General features: G+C 36.3%; 1 protein-coding gene across 9 annotated transcripts in view; it reads left to right on the top strand.

The window, feature by feature from the left end:
• Positions 1–23611, top strand: part of LOC150106294 (N-acetyl-D-glucosamine kinase-like) — a 285728-nt gene that overhangs the window by 118451 nt on the left and 143666 nt on the right. For 8 of the 9 annotated variants that reach the window (XM_090392325.1, XM_090392318.1, XM_090392319.1 and 5 more), the window contains exon 5: positions 20779–20889. The exons of the other annotated variant lie outside the window; for it this stretch is intronic. In XM_090392325.1, coding sequence (XP_090248451.1) covers positions 20779–20889 — 111 coding nt within the window. The remainder of the gene's footprint in view (positions 1–20778; positions 20890–23611) is intronic. 9 annotated transcript variants of the gene reach the window in all.

Here is a 23611-nt window from a genome sequence, read left to right as displayed (position 1 = left end):
TATGATAATGAAAGTATGCTTGTTAATATTAATATTATGTAAGTAATTGTGTGTGAATTATGTATGTGTATTGTAACTTATAGGAAAGTTTTAAATGACAAAGTTATATGTTAACACAGTGAAAGGATAATTTAATTTACATAGTTTTAGATAGTAAAATAGAGTGAGTTGATCATATGTGTCCATGTGCTACAGCATATAGTGTATATTCAGACTAATATAGGGTTAACTAAGGTGTTAATTAGATCTGGAATTATACATATGATTGGTTGTGTTGAATTTGTTATGGTGGCATGATCGCAATACCCATATAGGATCATAGCCAAATTACTTGTGATAAGCTAATGTTATTTTGTAAATGTTTTCTTAGTATCGAATTGAATTATATTAGAAATTGAATTGTACCATACTAATGAGTTTAATAAACCTTTGTTCATTGATAAAACAGTTGTCTGAAATTGCTGCCCAATGCACCACTTGAAAACGTATGAACCTATTCATGCGGGAAATTAATGTGTTAAAAAATGAGATAAAGTGTCACGACTGCAATATTGTTTCACATTCAGACATATTTTAGTAATTGCTCCTTGTTTTTGTATTTAATATCTCAAACTAAATGTCCCAAAAGGCGCAGTATAATATAAATATTAGGTACAGGGACACTAAGGGGAGAAATAGCTTAAATATTTGTATCTTGGGGTGATATCTCGTACATAGATAAAAGTTGAATATAGATAAGAATATTGATAAGCAGAATTTCACTAGATAGAATGATAATCATAAAATGGGACATAACAGTAATCCAACAATTTTTACTCCCTCACATTTCTTTCTTGCTTTTTCCAACAGACCTTTCATATCTTCTCTCATACTATATTTGTCACTACTTAAGTTATTTGTACCTACCAGAACTACCATCTCTTTTACTTTTCTTTTTTGGTTTTCAATTACGTTTGTCATATTTTTAATTTTCACTCCCAGGAAACTAGAAGTGGTGATTCCCTCGTCAAGCGCAAATTTTAAAATTAAGTCACCATACCATATGATCTCTTTTTTCTTAGATTTTAACTGACTTTCCTTGTTATTATTAATATTTTGACTGCCAACTTTAGTACTTTCCTGCCTGTTTTTGTTCTGATCCTTTTTCTTATCCTGTCTAAGTTTAGTCAAACGTTTTTCCATCTTTTCCAATTCCGTAGTAGATTTTCTAATAATTTCTTTTAATCGAGATATTTCTATTGTCAACTTATCCTCAGATAAATTATCATTACTGCAGTAGTATATTTGTTCATCAGGATAAATGCTCTCTTCAGTAGCAACAACTTGAGCTTTAGACATTGCCTTGTTACGATGAGTTTTCGGTGCCATTTTTAAGAGTAGTAAAAACTAATAATATTTCTGCAATATATTATAATATGCTATAGTATAATAATTACACTAAAAAATTACAATAATATACTAAAAATTCACAATTACATCTAAGAAAACACTTAATAAATCAACAAAAATCACAAATCACACATATGGAGGTATAAAAGTTTTACAGTGGTAGCACTTCATAATTCAAAAGACCTGGTCAGAAGATCAAATTCCAGATGATTGGAGTAGAGTTCTCATAGTACCTATCTATAAAAAAGGGAAATTACAGAAGTATTTCTCTACTGGGTATTCCTAGTAAGATTTATGCAAGAATACTTGAGAAAGAGCTAAGAAAAATTGTGGAAAGGAAGCTTGGCGAAGAACAAAGGATTCAGGCCAAATAGAGGTTGTTAAGATCAGATTTTCACTTTAAGACAAATAGTTGAAAAATCTTGGGAATATAACTAGGATTTGTATTTAAGTTTCATGGATCTGGAAAAGGCATATGGTAGGGTGCCAAAGAGGAAAGCTTTTCAAAGTGCTACAGTTATATGGTGTGAGTGGGACATTATATTGAGCAATACAATACCTTTAAGTCAGCAGTTAGAATTGAAGGAGGTACAGCAAGATGGTTTGATGTTAAGCCAAGTGTGTGACAATGGTGCACATTATCTCCACTATTATTCATTACACATTATGAAGGAAATTGGTATGAAATCTGATATCAAAACTGGCAATTTCAATCTTAGTTATTTACTTCATGCAGATGAGGTTATACTTCTGAATAAATCTATACAAGTCTATAAGATTCCCTGACTAAATTGAATAACTGTTGTAATAAATTTGGTATGACAATTAGCAATTAAAAGACAAAGACAATGAAGATAGGCAGAAACATTGAAGACCTCAACTTATCCTGAAAACCTTATCCTGAATGGTAAACCTATAGAATAAGTAAAACGTTCCAGCTAGTTAGGCATGATTTTTAGTGAAGATGACAAATTAAATATGGAAATAGACAACAGAATTAGTAAAGCTGATATGGTAGGAAGTCAGCTGAATAAATTTATATGGAATAATTAAGAAATTAGTCAAAAACTAAACTAGCTATATACAAGACAGTGTTGAAACTTATTTTAACTTACAGATCTGAGAACTGTGTTAGAAATAAAACACTTAATCAAAAACTTATATGGGGACCTCTGATATGAGAGTTGTGAAAAAGATCAGTGGTGTGAACAGATGCATCAATGGCAGTATTTTATTAAAAATGAGGATATTGATATTGGAAAGAAATTGATATTGTTAGCATCCAGAAATATGTTAGCAGAGCTAATCTCAGGTGGTATAATCACTTAAAGAGAATGGTAGAAGAAAGATTAGCAAAACATGTGTTCTTTGGCAACTTAGCAAGAAAAAGACCCCCCAGGGGAAGTTTAAGATGTAGGTTTATTGATACAGTAAAAAAAAAATGCCTTAGAAGACAGAAATATAAGATCTGATCATGTTGGAGTCGTGACAGATAACAGCTTAATTTGTAGGAAAATTGTTGATTGGAAAATGGCGTAACTTTTTTAAACTGTACTATGATAGTTTCCTGTATACCCCTGATGTTACATATCAAGAATTTGATGATGATGAGAAAAAAAAAATAAATAAATAAACTAACTTAAGAAGGAAAAAAACAGAATTTTAATTTGACAGAGGATTCCAAGCAGAATTCTGGGAGTTATATAATTAGTGTGCGACCACTGTTCTGCATATTGGAGGCCTGTAGTAGCTTGTAAATTTCTACATTTGCTGAAGATATAATAGTTCAGTGAATGTTTTGATTGTGTATTTCATGTTAAAGTAAAAAGAATAGCATTGAACTGATACTAGAGACTGGCAAAACAAGGCATTCGCAATTTGTGTTTAGTGAATTTTGCCAGTCTGTTAATGAAAGTTGATGAATATAAAGTGTTTCGAATATCAAGTTGCCAGGATATTAATAAGTCTATAAGATTGGTTGTGATTTTGTTGCACATTTTAGAAGAAAAAAAGAATCCCATTACCAAGTGGGAGAACTTCAAATTAGTGGTAGCAGAGTATAGTATAAGTATATCAGCAGCACCAGCCTTCTCTATAAAGGGGCCCGGGTGCAAGAAACCTTTTGGGGCCCTAAAATATTTTTCAAAGGTAAAAATTAAAGGATTCGAAATAAACATATTGTAAAACCTCTTACCTGCAAATGATTTTGGCACAGGAAAACAAAAAAAAACACATTCGAAATATAATATGTTTCTGATAATGTGTATCGACTGTGCCCACTCGATCATGGGGCCCAGGTACACTGCACCCACTGCACCCCTGAGATGGCCGGCCCTGTATATCAGTCGTGATGATATAGGTTCCAGAGAGCTAGGCTATTGTAATATGAAGACCAAACTGAAATTATTAAAATAGGAATCTTTCCTGAGGTTAACATTGATTCTAGATTTTGTTTTGCAAAGGTGTTTGATAGAATACAACATGGCAAATTATTTTAGAAGTTGAAGATTTAGGGAATGGATAATTGATTGATAACTTGGATACAAGGCAGTTGATTGATAGATGCCAGTTAAAGTTGTATTGGGGAATTGATGTCCCAGAGGGGAACAGTGACAGCACTGTACTGTTTTTTTTTTTTTTTTTTTTTTCCCACTTTTGAACCACTGTTGTTCAATTTCAATACTGATATAGCAATGTTGGAATCGATACATTATTTTTTGAGGTTTTGGGGGAAGTATTCAGTTGTTTGCTAATGATGATGATGATGCTAAATTGAGATAAGAAACGGCAGAGAAATGTGATGTGATGTTGTAAGATGATGTTATCAGACTAGTGCTATGAGTATAAATTGGAGTTAATGGTTTCCAAGTGTAAGGATATGCACTTTGGCCAGAATTGTGAATGTTATTATTAGTTTTGTTATTACTATTTATATAGGCACTACATGGAGTCAAAAGTCTCATTAAATCAAAAAAATCAATCACTGTTGAGGTGCTCACAAACACCTCTGTCGATTCATTCTACTCATTCACCACTCTCCAAGAAAAGAACCTACTCCACACACACCCTTACTAACCACTCTTAGACAGCTTCCAGGTGTGACCCCTTGTTTCTCCCCCTATTCCCTATGTATTGAAAATTTTCTTCTGTGTCAATCTTATATGTATTGAATATTTTCTTCTGTGTCCCTTTAGTAACTTATAAGTTTCTATCATATCCTCTCTCCACCTGTTAGCATCCAGGAATGTGTTAGCAGAGCTAATCTCAGGTGGTATAGTTGACAAAGTACCAGAGGCTGTGTACCTTTCACTTCCCAGCTAGGTCATAATGTCATTCACCATTTCTGCTTCTACTCAGTACTGTCATACCCAGATAACGTGCCACCTATCTTTCACCTGTTACAATAATATGCTCATTTTTCAAGTTGCTCATGTTAACAACTATTGCCAACTATATCGGTGTATAGTCTGTCGCGAATCGTGATACATTTTTTGGGTTACCGAGAAAGCAAGGTCAGAGTCGGATGCATCTGCAGTGGAAGAGAAGAAGAAGAAGATAAGTCTTCGTTATTTAGTATAGTTAAATATATTTTATACTTATAATAGTGCATAAGTACATTAGCTTACTTACAGTAGAGTGTATAACATAGTATAGTAGAGTGTTTAGTTGTAGTAGTTCCTCGGCACTATTTGAATGATGGTGGCAGCTGCAGCTTCAATTACAAATGACATGTCACCAAGTCCTCCCCATTTAAGGACTATATTTTGTGTAACATACTACAGGATATTGTGGCATGCGTTACTTGTGGTATGTATACGTCCCAGCAGCTGGATATATGGCGGGTGAGAGAAGGGGAAGTACATATATGCCAAAATGTAGGCAATGTGAAGAACTTAGTGAGTTAGAAATTACCATAACCAACCTTGTTGCATCAGAGGTGGGAGAATTTCAACCTAGAGAGACAAGTAGTGTGATAGAGGGTGAGAATAAAGAGCGAAATATGAATGAAAAGATAAGAGTGGGGAAAGTTTGAATGATCGTGAAGTTTTCAGAGATGGTCTTAATTGGGAGAATGAATGGCTAGCAAGAGTGGGGAACTTGCAGAGAGAGAGAGAGAGAGAGAGAGATGAGCTGAGCTGAAAGAGGAGGTGGAATGTCTCGGGAATGAGATGAGAAGTATGAAAGATGAGATTAGGTGAATTGAAGAGATGAATGCAAGGCAAATCAGAGTAAGAGTGTGAGAGAGTTATGGAATGATAGAAGAGGAGAGAGTAGAAAAGAGGGAATGAGAGAGAGTTATGGGAATGATAAAAGAGGAGAGAATAGAAACAGTTGGAGAGAGAGAGAGAGGGGGAATGAGAAGAATGTGAGGGAGTGCTAGAACCAGGGGTAGAGTGATGCCAGGACAGGAGGCATCACTCTACCCCTGGCAGAGTGATGCCAGGGGTAGAGTGATGCCAGGACAGGAGGTAAGTAGGGGAACACAAAGAGAAAGTGTTAGAGTAGAGAGAGAGAGACAGAGAGAGAGAGTGAGGGATGCAAGTGAGCAATCGAGGAACAGAGCGGTAAGAGGTGTGATGTATGGAGACTCGATGATCCTTGGTGTTCAAAATAGGATGCACGAGGAGTGTTTGCCTGGAGGAATGATAGAAAGTGAGGCTATGGTAATTAAGCAGGATGAAAGGGTGGATGAGATGATTGATGGTGGGCACAAATGACTTGAAAGGCAGTGTAAATCAGGTGGCGAGAGATCTGAGATTCATGCTTGAGGTTGTACAAAAGAAAACGCAGAGAGGACAGATTGTGTGTGTGTGTGTTGCCCAGGTATGATAATGACAAGCTGAGCAGAAGAGCAGCAATAATGAATAACATAATAGCCAGAATGTGTCAGAAGATACCAAGAAATTATAAGTACAGTGGTATCTCGCTAATCCAAACTAATAAAAACTGTGCTCGTTCAGATTAGCGAATTTCCCTCCAAGAGACAACAATAACTAGCGTTTAAGACAAAAATAATCAGATTCTAATGGTACATCAATTTAATTCTGTAAATAAATGAAGTAACTGATAGAAAAAAAGCTACAGTACTGTAATGTAAAACAAAAAATAATACAGTACACACAAGTTTATTTTAGTAAAATATTTAGTTTGTATGTACCTGTATTGTTGAGGATTCTGATTTAATAAAATTGCATAGTTCAGTACATAACTTAATTTGCGTAAAAAATATCACTTTCTTGTACACAACACAAAAAAAGTTTCACAAAATAACACACTAAAAAGGTTTTTTTTTTATTTCTCTGTAAAAAAGTCACTGATTTTCTTTTGCTTCTTGGAAACTAAACTTTTTTCAAATGCTTCTCAGAGCTGCATTAGCAATAAAATTTTGTCAAATGGCATATCGTTCTGCTTAGCTCATTCTATACATATTAAAACTGTCAACTGCCTCTTCATGTTTTACTTTTTTTTCTTCAAGTTCTTCATCATCATCGTCTTCTAATTCATTCTGTAGCGTCATATTTATAATTTCAGCATCTGATTCAATTTCAAATTCACTTTCAGTCCTACCTGTAATCCATTCCATAACATCTGTTTGTGAAATTTCAACATCTGGATTTATATTTTTAACTAAATTATGCACGTTTTGAATTTCCTCTTTTTGTGTATATTTGTGATTCATGCTGACTATACGGTACTTAGTGTACAGTATAAAAAAGCAAACATAAACACACAATACATCAAAATAGGCCTCCAGTATAACCGTACAATCGACAGTATTAAAAAATATACTGTACTGTAATAATAATAAAATAAATAATAATAGTTAAAACAATAATTATTAAATAAAAATAATAGTACACAAAATAATAATACTTAATAAAACTTTTTTTCTTTCAAACCGCAGTTCGGATTACTGGAGGGTTCGGACCAAAGAGGTTTGGATTAGTGAGATACCACTGTATATAATTTCTTGGCATCTTTAATTTATAGTATAATCAAGTGGAACTTCCAATATCTATCTCTAATCCAGAGTATTTTTGTAATAAGCTGTGACACCTTTTGGCTACTCATATATGAAAATATGATTACTGCATTACTTCAACCTTGGTATCACCTCTGGGTCTGGCTTCCACTGATGAGACCTCAATAAAGGTTGAAACCGGTCTGGGTAGTGACCCTTCCCATAATGCATAGCATTATACATAGTATGTATTATGGGATACTAAATTAAGCTTCCATATACGAGTTGCCCAGTCCTGAAAATAGTTCAGGTGCAAAGTTGTTTCCTTACACTTGGATAAAAGATTAAACTAAGTATATAATTTTTTGGTATCTTTAATTTATAGTATAAGTGAAAAAACTTCCCACAAATATCTAACATACTTTACTTTAAACACATTCAGCACAGTACACTTATACCAGCCATTCTAGCAAATACAATCTACTCTTCATTTCCTTACTTACATGCCCTTAGAAAGTTTCTAGTTTCCTCTTGTTCTCCCATCAGTGAAACAATATTCACTCAGTCCATCCCCATAATCAACATTACATAGTCATAATTTACATTACACATTCGCTCACCTCCTGAACCTGCTCAACTGTTTACTTATCTCAAAAGGGGATTCGAACCCGCAGCCTTTTGGCTGGAGAGCTGATACGTTAACCACTCGGCCAACCAGGCCGGCACCTTCTTACCCTACTTGCAATCTCCTTCCATTATGGTAACAAATCTATAAATAAAGATTCCAAGAAAGTTTTTTCACTACATTGCAAGTAAAAAAAAAATCCTTATGGAAAGATAACTTTACTTAGTGCTGATGGTAGGAAAGTGGCAGAAGCAGAAGAAATAGTTCAGTTATTAAGTGATCACTTTGCAAGAGTATATCATCCAGGTGGTCACTTTTCAGTTATTGAGATGACAGAGACTGATGAGAGCATTGAGGTATGTGAATTGGAGGTACTCAGTACATTGAAAAATATCAATGTGAACACAGTAGCGGGCCTGGATGGTATGTCTGCTCTTGTGCTACAAGAATGTGCAGATGAACTAGCAGTGTCTCTGATAAAGTTGTTTAATCTAAATCTCAGCTCTGGCAAAGTTCCAAGGGGAGTGGAAAGATAGTTCTTACATAAAGGTGGCTTTAAGACAGAAGTAGCAAATTATAGACAAATTAGAATCTGGTGGTTATTAAAGAGTGGTGGTTAAAGTATAGGAAAAGTTGGTTAAAAGTAAAATTCGGGAATGGCTGGATAGGAATAAGATACTTTATAGATTGAGGATCTGAGAATAGAGGGTTGCAGAGTTTAGTACTGCCGAGGAACTACTACAACTAAACATTACATACTAAACGCTCTACTATAGTATGTTATACAACCTACTGTAAGTAAGCTGATTTACTTATGCACTATTATAAGTATAAACTATATTTAACTATACCAATAACAAAGACTTATCTTCTTCTTCTCTTCCACTGCAGATGTGTCCGACTCTGACCTTTCTTTCTCGGTAACCCAAAAATAACACAATATAAACAACAACTAAACTCCAAAATTAGCACCACCGAAGGACACTGAAGCACATATATTACTGAAAAAAATGTAGCACAATTCGTGACAGAAGTCACACTATACACCGATATAGTTGGCAATAGTTGTTAACATAAGCACCTTGAAAAATGAGTATATTATTGTAACAGGTGAAAGATAACAGAATACTTTGAAAGATAGGTGACATGTTATCTGGGTATGACAGTACTGAGTAGAAGCAGAAATGGTGAATGACATTATGGCCTATCTGGGAAGTGAAAGGTACACGGCCTCTGGTATTTGTTAGCCAGTGTTTATTATTATTAAGAGAGATCTCCAGGAAGTCATAGACTCATCGAGGGATCGAAAACCTACCTTTATTGGCAGATATGTTCATCACAAGTCTACTCATGACACTTCTCAAAAAATTGGTGTTAGCAAGTCTTTGGTTATTAGAGCACATAATGTGTGCTCCTCTCCCTCAGGCTTACAACAAGAACTTCTCACTGTCAGAACTTTAATGGAATTAAATAGTTATAACCTTCATCAAATCCAGCAGATAATTGATTCCTATGTGTTAACACTTAAGGATTCTTCAACAACCCACAGGGTTCCAGTCTCTTATATTTCTGGTATCTCTGAACCTGTTGGTAGAATTTTGAAGAAGTATCACCTTTTGAAAAAGTATTCCCACATATTTTCCTATCAACAAAATTTCTTACCTGTTATCATCTACAAAAGGCAAGCTGTCATCTCTATCTTTGGCTGGTGTTTACAGATTTCTTTTGAATATAATTTGACATAATTTGGACAGACAGGCCATTCTATAGAAAAAAAATTACAAACATCAATATTACACTGAATACGTGAAACCTTAAAAGTCTGGTCTGGCATAGTATAGTATTGACACTACACATAGTATCCAGTGGGATAAATATGAATGTGTTTTCAAAGAAAGTTGTGAAGCTCTTTTACATTGGCCTAATCTGAATTGGAATGATTGCCCCCCCCCCCCCCCCCATCAAAGTTTGGGAGATTCTCATTTTATGTAAACATCAAATATAGTTTTAACATTATTTATTAATATTAATTTCTGGCTTGTGGCAACCATTTTTAATTGGTGAAGCAATTGTTGTATGTATCTTGTATTCCTATTCTTTGATTTGCTTGTTTTCTGCACACTGATGATGTACTGTTATTTTCAGTATGAAATATATGTACTTTCATTAAAGTTAATTACTATGGTTATTGTGTAATTTGTTGTTTATAATCCACTGTACTGTCCTCAAGATTTTGGAAATATGTCCCCAAAACTTCATCTTCTCCAAGATCCTGTAAGATCTCCCCACCAATTGCATATTGTGTATGCCATATATGCTTCCCAAATTTTAAAAACCTTGCACTTTGCAACACTGAGCTGATAACACCACTCATCTATTCAAAACACCTTGCAATTCTATATCTGCTCTACTCCTCATTGTTCTTCCCAACTTTGCATCATCTGCAAAGAACAACTGCATATCACCATTCAAACACCTTCCCCAATATCATTAACATACAAGTTAAACAGCATTCCTATCCTATCCTTCTCATCCGTCCTAGGACGGGTTGAGTCCCTTCCTATGAGGGATTACTGGCATATTAATGCAGCTAGTTTGCCACTCCTCTGCAGCATCCCCTAATGGCGATATTCATGACTGTAATCTGTTTGTGTTCACTGGGCCAGTTTGCCTGCTTGTGAGATGAAAACCCCCAGATAAATGGGGGGGGCCTGCTGTCCATGTGCAAGACCGGCTAACTTGGCTATGGCTGAGGAAGATCCTTAAGCTCCTCGTCTCATCGATGAGAATCGAACCTAGGGCACTCCTTCCCCAGGCATATGGTTGAGAAGCACATAGCTGCTAGGCTAACTGTGCGAACCAAACAGCATTACCTCAGATAATTAGTGAGAAAGCAATCATGAGGTATTGATTATTTAAAATATAAAGAGTCAATAGGCTTCATTTTGGCGATGTAAACATTATTTAAATTAAGGGGATATTAATTCCCACATTGTTTTTAAAACTGAATAAGAAACTCAAAGATCGGAATCAAAGAGTTTCATGGAATACAGTAACTATAAATGTTTATAAACGTTTATAGTTACGCAAAACACATCTCCTTGCGGGTATGTCTAATGTTATGCATTAAGGGAAGGGCCACTACCCAGACTAGTTTCGACCTATATTGAGGTCTCTTCAGTGGGCGCCAGGCCCAAATGGAGATACCAGCCAAAAGCATTAGCAAGGTCATCTCTACCATTTTTGCATTATGGGAGATACTGAGATAGGAGTGTTAGTAGCTTGCTCCACCTTTGCATGGAGTCGCCCTGGTGTTGCACCACCTTACCCCAGTCCTGAAGATACTTTCAGGCACAAACTTTGTTTGCTCACACTTGGATAAAGGATTAAACTAAATTTATTATATTCTAACCAAGTGAAAAATAAACTTTCAACATCTTTCTCTAAATCCAGAGTAATTTATTAAAAAGGTGGCACACCATTTGGCAACTCTTATAGGTAGAGATGACCTTGCTAATGCTTCTGGCTGGTATCTCCACTTGGGCCTGGCTCCCACTGAAGAGACCTCAATAAAGGTCAAAACTAATCTGTGTAGTGGCCCTTCCCTTAATGCATAACATTAGACATATCCGCAAGGAGATGTGTTTTGCATTATGGGAGATACTGAGATAGGAGTGTTAGCAGCTTGCTCCGCCTTTGCAAGGAGTCGTCCTGGTGTTGCACCACCTTACCCCAGTCCTGAAGATACTTTCAGGCACAAACTTTGTTTGCTCACACTTGGATAAAGGATTAAACTAAATTTATCCGATCTTTGAGTTTCTTATTCGGTTTTAAAACAATGTGGGAATTAATATCCCCTTAATTTAAATAATGAGGTATTGATTTCTTGAAGCAGTTAGTGAGGATTTAATTTGATTTTTTTTTTTTTTTATGGCGCAAAGACATCAAAGGTCATACTGCTCCAGGACACGTCACAGCAGTACATATGGTAATTGGTTAGTACGATCACAAACATCCATGCTCTCGGCAGGATTCGAACCTGCAGCTCCTTGACTGGAAAGCAGATATGCTAATCACTCAGCCAACCAGTTCAACTAAACTAAATGAGGTTATATTATGTCAGTTAATTGCATGTGTTCTCTGGCAAGTTCAACTATATTGACATAGAATTTTGGAATGTGTGAAGTGAGTTTCATGGAGAAAAGATATATATAAAGTAGATTTGAATTGATTTTGAGTTGGTTGGTGTGTTGAGAAAGTATTGTTCAGTGAGAGTTTGAAAGTGCAGTCAAAAAAACTAGCATATAGGAGGGATACAGGCAGACATTATAGAAGTGATTAAATGGAGAATGATCACATGATGTTGAATGTAGCTCCTCAGTTTCTGAACTTGATAATCAATATAAGGTCTGTGGGGTGGGGGGAAGGTAACTGCAGTTTATGTATCATCAGTTGAATCTCATTAGTTATTATGTATCAATGATTTTGTGAAGGGCATGTCTTGCCTTAGTAATTTGCTCACTTTTATAATAGCAAAAACTGAGGGAAAAAAGAAATGGCTAAACAGTGATCTGCCTGGATTTTCAATTGCATTTGATGGGATACCACATGGAGCTCTCTTATATAAATCAGAACAAATAGGAATGGATATGAAGCTGGTGATTTGGATAAGAGAATGGCTGATGAACAGACACCAAAGAATAATATATTGGGAAATTGAATCTAGGAGAAGAGAGGTAACTAGTGGTACACCACTAGTCACCTGCCTCTGGATTCAGACGAAGTACTGAGCCTACAACGTCGCTCAGTACTTTAGTATGCTTGTGCTGTTTAATGTGTATATTATTGTTATATGGAACAGTTTAAAGAAAAATATTCAGTTGTTTGCCAATGACGGTAAGATAGAAAGAGAGCAAGATAATGAAGATTAACAGAGAGCTGTACACTACAAAACAGTGGAACTGGACTGCTGGAAATTGAGGTCAGGGATTTTGGGTGGCAGATATATTGAAGTTTAGAGGACATATAACAAAAGTGGCCAAAATTGCACATCAGATTACTTGAATGGTGAATACACTGACGAGTATGGAAAGGGAGGTTATTATTCCCCTTTATAAGACTTTAAGGCCACATGTTAATTATTGCATCCAATCTAATTGCCTGGATTCCTTAAGAAAGGTGAAGAGTGACCAAAATTGTGAGAGGTCTGTGAATGCTCCCTATAAGGATAGATTGAAGGGCTATCAGTTACAAAGACTAGTTGATAGGCAAAAAAAGAGATGATAGAAACATATAAAACCCTTTAATAAATTATAGGATTGACACCAAAGCCTTTTTCATTACATTAAGAAGGGTGAGAACAATGAGCATCACTGAAAATTGTGTAATTATGTGGGTGGTGAATAGGTGGAATGGATTGCCATTGAAGGTTTTGAGTACTTCATTGGTGAATTAGTTCACCAAGAAATATAAGTATTGTGTGAATAATAATTCATGTTTTTTTGTAATGATTCCACTTGTGGGAAAGGGATTAAGGAGAAAGAAGTAATCTGTTAATGTTTCTTAAAAGTTGGGGCTTGGACTCATTGGAAAAAACAGTATGTGGGAGATTGGTCCAAAGAACAAAGGTGGATGGAGTGAAGGAAGATGATAAGTTTGTTTGGTATGTCTACAGCTGGATACTGTATGGGTTTTGACCAGTGGTAGATGGCCAGTTCAATAGAGCATTGTCCATGAAGTACCTGTGGAAAAGGCATAATGTAGAAACAGCACCTGTGGGAAAGGGACTGCAGGGAGTCTGCGAGAGAAGTCACTTGTTATGATGAGATGGGAGTAGAATAAGAGGCAATCCCTGGAAGTTGTTTAAAGAGGGTGTGAGCTGGGGGATAAGGTGTAGGTTTCTTGTGTGTGGAGAGTGATAGGATTGGAATGTATTACCCAAGAGTGTGGAGATGGCGAATTTATTTAGGCATGGTATGATGTGCTGTATGTTATGTGTGAAAGTGGGACTTCCCACTTTCAACAATAATTGTTAATTACCAACTTCAGGTCCCTTATCTTCTCCACCTTCTTCAATATATTTCCATTAATTGAATACCAAAGTATCCCATTATTACATTATCTTGCATTTTGCAACATTTAATTGTTAGCTAACCAGGAGGATTTCAACAAATTCACTGCCCTTCTTCACTCTGCAAACATCTGCATTTTTTATATTTATCTTACACACACACACACACAAGAGGTACAATAACTTATAGCACATCAGTGACATGTGTAAAGTGCAGATAAGGATTAAGAAAGAAGAAATCTATTGACATTAAGAGCTGGAGGCTGAAGTTGTTGGGAAACACATTGAGGAAGATTGTTCCAGAGGACAGAGATAGAATAAAGGAGGAAGAGGAGAAGCAGATTCGATGTGTTTGCAATTGCACCGAAAAGGGATGCTGGAGAGGTGCTGTTCTTGTTTTAACAGACTCAATACAGTTGCACAAGTGGAGAAATGATGTTTGCCAATTCACTGGAGCAGTCACTATGGAAGTACCTGTAGAAGAGACAGTGAAATATTGCATCTATGAGATAGAGTTTGAAGTGAGCCTATGAAGAAAGGGTCATCTATGAGCCAAATTGCTCTCCTCCAGATAACATAAGAATTTTAAAGGAAGTTTTAGGTGTCCCAAATGTGTGAACAGTATTCTAAGGATGGGGTGGATTTGGGATTGATATAGGTTTAGTAGCTGGGTGGGTGTAATATAGCTTCTTGAATAGAAAAGAATGCCTAGCTTTTTAGAAGCTGGGGAAGCTATTGATATTGATGTGTGTATGACTTAGGATAAGGGAAGTAGCCAAGATCCCTTTTGTGAGAGAAAAGGCAAGATTGTGTGGGCAGCATTGAAGGTGACCAGGTTATCCTTGCCCTACTGAAGGATGATATGAAGATCAGTGTTTAAGGTACACTGGCTGCAGATGATTTTGATGTTAGGGATGTCAAAGGAGTAAGCTGAATGTAGGATGCTATCATTGGTAAAGCTGTGTATAGGATTGGCAGTGATTGAGAGTTGATCATATAAGAGAAAGAGGGGTAGGTGATAGAATGAAGCCCTGAGGCTATCCACTGTAACATGTAATGCAAGACCAGAAAGAAAGCTGGCTATCCAGTTGCAGAGGGTGGAAGTAGACTGGAGGAACGTAGTTTACAAAGCACACCTCGATTCTAAACGTGACTGAAAGCCTTGGAAATGTCAAGGGCAACATCATGAGCTTCTTAATACTTTCCATGGCACATGTCTATTGTTGGTGATATAGGCACATCTTCATTGATACTAGTCCTTAAACACACCTCGGATATCTTTCCAGTGGGATGAATATTTTCATACATAACTTGCTGATATTCATCAGACAGCCAATTTCCTGTCTGACATGCTAACCTGTTTCAGAACACCATCTTTCCCAATTTAAATACCAGTTTATCATGTGATAGTCTATCATTGGCCTTTGAAAAATTTAGATGCCTGAGTGCATATGTGGGTACGGTCTGCTTTCCAACTAACCAACAAGTTGTAGTTCAAACCCTAATATTATTATTATTATTATTATTATTATTACTGGCAACTCCAGGGAGTCATTAGACTCATTGAGGGAGGCCCCAAATCATATTCATCACAACTATTCGACATTCATACAGTATCTATCATACCTCGCCTTAAACTCATTCACTGTCACAGCATCCACCACAGACTGGCAGCCCATTCCACTCATTCACCACTCTAAAAGTAAAGAACCCAGCTCTAACACCTTTACTAACCACACTTTTGCCCAGTTTCCATGAATGTCCCCTAGTCCTCCCACAACCAGCCCTGTTCTCAAAAATATCTTCTGAATTCATTTTATAGAAACCCTTCAGTAATTTGAATGTCTCAATCATATCTCCCCTCCTCTGCCTATCGACCAATTTTTGCAACCCACAAATCCTCAACCTGTTCTCATAAGGTTCATTCCACAGACCTGCTATCATCTTGGTCACTCGCCTCTGGATCCTCTCAACCTCCTTTCCATCAAGAAGAAACCTAGGTGACCAAATCTGGGCACAGTAGTCGAGATGGGGTCTTATCAAGGCTCGATACAGAGGAACAATAACCTGCTTGTCAATGTATTCTTCCGCAATCAAGTGATTTGATGAGCTGATTTAGCCACTTTTGCAATGTGCCCGCTAAAATTCAACTCCTTATCCACCAACACTCCTAAATCTCGTGCCTCATCAATTTCCTGGAATACAGTTCCACCAATGTAGTAAACTGCTGCTAATCTTTTCACCCCAAAATGTATATCCTTACATTTTGCCACATCAAATTGACATCCATTCTCCTTAGCCCAGACCTCCAATCTATCCAAATCATCTTGCAAAATTTTGACATCATCTACATTCACTATTGCCCTACCCAACTTTGCATCATCCAAAATGAAGTGTTCCTCTCAGATCCTTTCCTATATCATTAATGAACAAATTAAACAGCAGTGGTCCAAGAACAGATCCTTGTGGCACACCACTAGTCACAGGCCGTCTTGTGGACTCTACTCCTGAATAAACCACTCTCTGATATCTCTCCATCAACCACCCTCCTATCCATCTCACCAACCCTATATCCATCCCCATATGCTGCAATTTACTGATTAGAATTCCATGTGGTATCCTGTCAAAGGCCTTAGCAAGGTCCAGTAGAATCACTGTAAACCCATTACCCTTATCCAGTTCAGCCGTCACTGTGTTATAATACGTGAGCAAGTTACTGAGGCATGACCTACCCTTCACAAAACCATGCTGTCCCCGATACAGTATCCCATTTTCATCTATCCAATCTTGTATTTTCCTCTTGACTATTTTCTCCAAGACCTTGATAATGATTCCTGTTATGCTGATTGGCCAGTAATTTTCAACAGCAGCCTTGGAACCACCTTTATGCAGCGGAACTATTTCCCCCTCTTTCCACCCCCCTTGGGACTGACCCAGACCCGAGGCTCAAATTAAACAAAACGGTCAAGGGCACTGACAATTCTTTAGCCACTTCACGTACGACATGAGCTGGTATACCATCCAATCCCACAGATGTATTGATATTGAGGTTCTGTAATAGACTAGTTACCTCTACTTCATTCATCACAATTCCAGTATAAGCTGTTGGTTCTTCCATTCCTGCAATGTCACCACCTGGATGATATACGCTTGCAAAGTGCTCGCTCAGTAATTCCACTATATCGACTGATTTGGTTACCTCCCTACCCTCAGCATTTTTTAAAATCATTCTGCCATGAACATTTTTCCTTTTACTTGCAACATATTGAAAAAACTGTTTGGGATTCTCTTTAGCCTGCATAGCCAATTTTCCTTCATAATCCGCTTTTGCTTTTCTTACCACCCTTGTTACCATCCTGGCCTTAGCTTTATACTGTTCCTGTGCCTGCTGGTCACCTTTCTCCTTAAATTCCCTCCACAATTGTTTCTTTTTTTGCAGCTCAAGTTTAATAGTGTTATTCATTCATTTAATCCCCACTAGATTTATTATTCGGACTCTTGGTATACAGTCAACCATTGCCTCCTGCAAACACTTCTTAACCACCTCCCATGCACTATCAACATCCAGCCCTTGCAATTTTACATGCCATGGCACTGAGCCAAGCACACTCCTAAGCTTGTCATACTTACCAGCCCGGTAATTCCACATGTACCCTGTCTTAATTGTAAATTCCGCTCCTTTAGCCACCTCCCAAGTCATGACCTTATGGTCACTCTCACTAATTGGTGGCAACATGGTCATGTTCATTACAGCCACATTCTCAGTTCATACCATAATATGGTATGAATGTTCATGAAAGACCTTATATGATAGATAATTTTTGTTTCTGAATGTGACTATCAGCTTACTTATTAGAAGTCTGAAGTGAGTAGAAAAACTAGCATGTTTGATCTCTAGAGCAGAGGAACTGTGTAATATGATGTTTAGTTTATGAGCTCACACTAATTGCATCCACTTAGAAACAATTTTATCTTCCTTCTACTCTTTTGGAATAGTGTCTTTTGTAAGGCTTTAGTTGAACACACATATCAAAAGTGCTCTTAAAGCCCTAGATTCAGGAAGTTAATAATCTTAACTCACAACATTATAATGTTACTTATATACTAAAAAATTAACATGAACAATGTTGCCAAACAAGGGAAAAGTGATACATAAAATATTCAACTATTTGAAAAGTCAATTAAAATAACAGAATAGAGAGTTTTCTTGGCTTTGTAATTTTAAGGCTTGCATCTTTGAGAATAAGTGTTTCTTCAATGGAATGAGACAAAAGTTAACATAAGTTTTAAATACTGTAGCTAATATTTCAATAGTGTTTTAACTAGCATCATCAGAGCAAGACCAACACAAATCATATAAAACATTATAAAATTAATTAATTCAAGCTGGCAAATATAAGGTTCTCTGGATGAATATATGTCAAAAAGGCATACAATGATTGATATTATAATTATTATTATTATTCAGGCCTCCATGGAGTCAAGAGACTCATCGTGGGAGGTCCTTCTTAGGAAACACAAAGTCTATCTACCACTCCTTGAACTCATTGACTGTTCTTGCTCTCACCACTCTCAGGCAATGCATTCCACTGTTCCACCACCCTCCATGCAAAGATATTATAATAATATTATAATATAATACCATTGATATTATAATGACAAAAATTATGCATTTCCATGGTTGATAGTTACTTGCCACATCCTCCAGCTGAAATAATAATTTCAGCTACTTATAAAAGAATTCTGTGTAGTCTTTCAGAAGAGTCCTCAAGTGAATTTTGAATTAGTAGAAAGAAAAACAAGCAAAACTTTTGAATGAGAGTGGTAAAATCATTTTCACTGCTAACCAACTGTGTAGTGATCAGCATTGTGGAGTCTGTCATCTCACTGAATAGTGGATCTGGTAGTTTACCTACCTTTGGATACAAGACATGGAAAATTTAAAAAAAAATTATGTAGTTACTCAACATTCCCATGACCTTTGATCAGGTCTGGCATAGAGATATACTAATTAAGCTACTATTTAATGATCTCTCTTCTGTCCACTGTAACAAACTGTTCTTGTTCATTCACTATGTGTCATGATAGATTCCATTCTCTTGTAAAATTTCCCCATTGCTGAAGTACCCCAATGCTTTGCACTTTAATCGGTGCTTTCCTTTATTTACATAAATAACCTTTTCTTGCTGATCTGAAATCCTATCCACAGTTTGCTAATAACAATACACTCCATTCCTCATCTTCATTTGACTAACCTGACAGTAGTGAAACTTTTCAAGCATCAATATCTTCTATAGATGCCAAAGCCTTAAATGCTGCCATTTTCCAGTGAATGAGGAAAACTTCTCAACTTCATTGTTATCAAAACACAATCCAATCTTTTTTTTTCTAAAAAAAGATATCACTTCTCATTATCTTTGATAATAGAGATCTCTAGTCAAGATCACTCATCTTGGACTGACTTACAACCATAACCTTTCCTTAAAAAGTTATGATTGTAAGTCAACTCAAGATGAAAATGTACTGCAAGATAAGATAATCAATTTAGTGTTAAGGCAAAAAAAAAAAAAAAAGGGAAAAAGAAAAAAGTAGAGATCAATACATGGGTTTAACTCTTTAGGCTATAAATTTAACAGAGATCTGTCAGGAAGTCCATTTATTCATTAAAAGAAATCTCAGAAATTATGGCATACTTAGGTCTTGGTATGTCATGATAATACTGTTTTTGTTTCAGAAAACATTGCTTATTATAAATTTCATCAAGTAGGGACTGCTATGACTGGGAGTAAGGCAGTATGGAAGTGAATTGAAATATATAAGTAGTTACATCCAATGAAAAGATCAGCCCTGTGGGCATCATGCAGTACAAAAGCATCTAGTACAGTTTACCTTGTGTTCAGCTAGGTACGATAACACAAGTTAACTGCTGAATCCCATTCATTTATACACCTTAGAAATGAGTTCTCACTGAAGGGTTGATTATTGGAAGACATTACAATGCTCATATGAGGTGTTGCTAAAAAGTAGACTTAAGAAATGTTTCAAAGTTCTCTACCTGAATTAGAAAACATATATGTGCTGAAGAGAAGTGTTTTTAGTTTATACAATAAAGACCAATTTGTGTTGCTAAAAAATTTTAATCGATTTCTAATATCACTCATTCTTTTTCTCCAAAATTAAAATGAAATTAATATAGAGAAATTATTTGTCTTCTATTTGGGGGAAAAAAAAAAAAAAATTAGTATAGAGATTAGTATATAAAATTAAAGATAATCAGCCAGTCGTTCTTGTGAATAAAGAATACACTTTTTATGAGAAATTCTTCAGTGCCATCTTTGTCTGCTTTAAAATTTGAAATATCAGCTCTTACAATAGTAAACACTATAACAAACTAACTCTCTACCACTGAAACAAAGTACTGAAAAGTCTTGACCAGAATAATGTAGGCATAATGCTGTACTAAAGAAAATTCACTATGGTAAACTGCCTACTATAACAAACTGTTCTTGTGGTCTCTGTAACTACTATATAGGTCAACTGTATGAAATCAAGGGTGTACTTTTAACTAGCATTCTATCAAATGTATTTTTCTATAACATTATGATTTTTTGCCAGAATTTTAATGGTAAGTGAAATTTTGCAACATGCCACTTAATATCTGTGAGCTTCTTATATACAATATACTGAAATATCTATATGCACAATTGTCTTAGATATTTGAATTTATTTTAGGTGGCCTTGTATTAATAGCAGGAACAGGATCCAATGCACTTCTTTTGAATCCAAATGGATCCACGGAGCGTTGTGGTGGATGGGGCCATTTACTTGGTGATGAAGCTTCAGGTAAGGGAAACCTGAATAATATAATGCACATATTTATATGCATGTGTATGTGTATTATGCACAAATCTCTGGCAAGTGACTGCAGAAGAAAATGATGGCAGAAGTGTAAGAAGGCATGTAAGATGAGAAGAAAGTAGTTGAATGTGGGAGATGAAAGAATGAGCAGTTAGCAGGCATGTGTGGAGGAATGATAGGAAGAAGAGAGAGAATATTTGGCATGAAAAGGCAACAGATATGAAATGCAGAAATAATGAGTGAGGTTAGTAATGGTGGAGTAGTTAAGAAATTTTTTTTTATTATTATATGGTAACTCATTGATTTGAAAGGTACAAGATAGATGTGCTTGCCTAGAAATACAATCAAGAGTGCTACTAATGGCTATGAAATGTGGAGCAGACCAAGACAGAATTGCAGTGTTGATTGACCAGATTATCTGAAATGCTGCATAAACAAGAGAAATGTTAAAGATGGTGTGCATGAGAAAATTGGAGATAGGACATTCAGTGTGTTGCCAAGGTTTGATATTCATGAGCTGAGAATAGCACTAATTATGATTCAAACAATAGCCTGAATATATGGGAAGAGATGCTTAAAGATTATGAATGTTTGGGATGTGTTTCATTGCAGAAGAGATTTATATATAGAAGTTGACTTGCATTTTAATAAGCATAGAAATGTGCAATTAGGGATACTACTGTTTGGTTAATGGAATGATGTGAACCAGTGTTCCAGAGATTCAAACCAGTTTTAACTTATGGATATGAGAGCTAGGTCAGAAGTATAACACTTGACCAAAGACTAGAGACCACAGATATGAGAATCCTGAGAATGATTAGAGGTGTGAACAGATAACATCAATGGCAATATCATATTAAAAACGAGGATATTAGGAAAGAACTTGACATTGTCAGCATCCAGGAATGCGTCAGCAGAGCTAATCTCAGGTGGTATGGTCATTTAAACAGAATGGGCGAGGAAAGATTGGCAAAACAAGTGTTTTCTGCTAGGTTGGCAGGAAAATGACCCAGAGGAAGACCAAGATATAGGTGGATTGATACGGTACAAAGTGCCTTAGATAACAGAAATATAAGATCTGATAATATTGGAGTCTTGACAAGTAACAGACTGATTTGGAGGAAAATTGTAGATAGGAAGTTAGTAATGATGTAAATTTTTCATGTAGTACTATCATATCCTGTACTCACCCCTTGAGGGTACATGGCAGGAATTTGATGATGATGATGATGTGAACCAGTGAGACTGAAGTTGTTAGAGGGATGAAAGCAGAAAGGACGAACACCTTTGGATAATATATTGTACAGATCTTGGTAATTAGAATGTGGGAAGAGCAACAGTGGATTTATGGTTAATACACACTCTGCTAGTGCACTGCTTTGTTTATATACAAATACTAAAAGTTAATACATCTGGCAGTAAGAGAAATAATTTTTTGGCATTAGTCGAGCCAAATTATCCCAAAATTATTGATATTAGCAAAGCATGGTCATCTGATAATGACATTGCAACAGGAGTAGAAATTGAAGAATATAGCATATTCAGAGAAGATAGGAAAGATAAATGGAAAGGAGGAATATTGCTAATAACAGAAGAATCTTGTCTCTTAGATTGGGAAATAGGAGTAGCTTTGTAAGAAGATAGTATAAGACAGAAATAGGCAGGACAAAATATTTAGTAGCATCACTATAGTCCTAGAAATGTACGTGCGGTTAGCCTAGTGGCTGTGCGCTTCGCAACCATATGATTGGGGGAGGAGTGTTCCAGGTTCGATTCCCATCGAAGACGTGAGGAATTTGAGGATCTTCCTCAGCCATAGCCAAGTTAGCCACCGGTCTTGGGCACGGGCAGTAGGGTTTTTTCCACCCATTTATCTGGCGTTTTTCATCCCGCAAGCAGGCAAACCGGCCCCGTGAACACACACGGATCTACAGCCATAAATACTTAACCCCTCATGAGGGGGCTTAACTCGCCCCAATAGGGACGGGGGAGAAAAAGGGAGGAAATTCCATACGAATAAATAAATAAAAGTCTTAGAAACCTATAAGAGAAATATCAAAGATATGTATGGTGAAGAAAATTTGCATATTGATTGTAAAATAAAAACTGTAACCATTGGGAAGATTTCAATCATGATGGCAGTATAAACTGGAAGAAAGAATCACTAGCTTGTGATAAAGAGCAAATTTGTAGAGGATTTGAGAGAGAGAGAGAGGGGGGGGAAGGTGTGTGTGTGTGGGGGGGGTGCAATATGTAATAAAAGAAACAAGGCTAATAAGAATTCTGGCTTTGATAAGAGCATCAGTAAATGTCACTGTGAAAGAGTGTCAGTTATACCACCAGTAGGGAAGAGTGATCACATCATCCTTGCTTGGGAGATGAGCAAGCATGTAGAGATGGCAGGTAGAAAAGGATCTACATGTAATAATAAAATGGGATAGTATGACAGTCTTAGAAAACAGCTCTCAGAAATACCATGGTTGGAAGAAAAGAAATTAATAGTGCTTGGAGGCTAGTTAAGGAATGGAGGTGTTGAGCAAAGGAGTTACAAAGAAAATTGACTATGGAAGAAGAATAAAAGGGAATGTAGTGAGTAGCTGTATGAGGAATATAAAATACAAGCTAGGAAAGTGAGCTCTAGTACAGAAAGAGGAATTAGAATGAGAATGGATTAGAAGAGCAAGGAGGATAAATTCAAGGAAGTTTT

The sequence above is a fragment of the Typopeltis vanoorti genome, chromosome 5 (assembly GCF_054136105.1).
Source record: "Typopeltis vanoorti isolate ZY-2024b chromosome 5, IOZ_Tvanoo_1.0, whole genome shotgun sequence".
In the NCBI taxonomy this organism is placed as follows: domain Eukaryota; kingdom Metazoa; phylum Arthropoda; class Arachnida; order Uropygi; family Thelyphonidae; genus Typopeltis; species Typopeltis vanoorti.
Note: the sequence above shows the minus strand (reverse complement) of the source record. Positions and strands in the feature narration are given on the sequence as shown.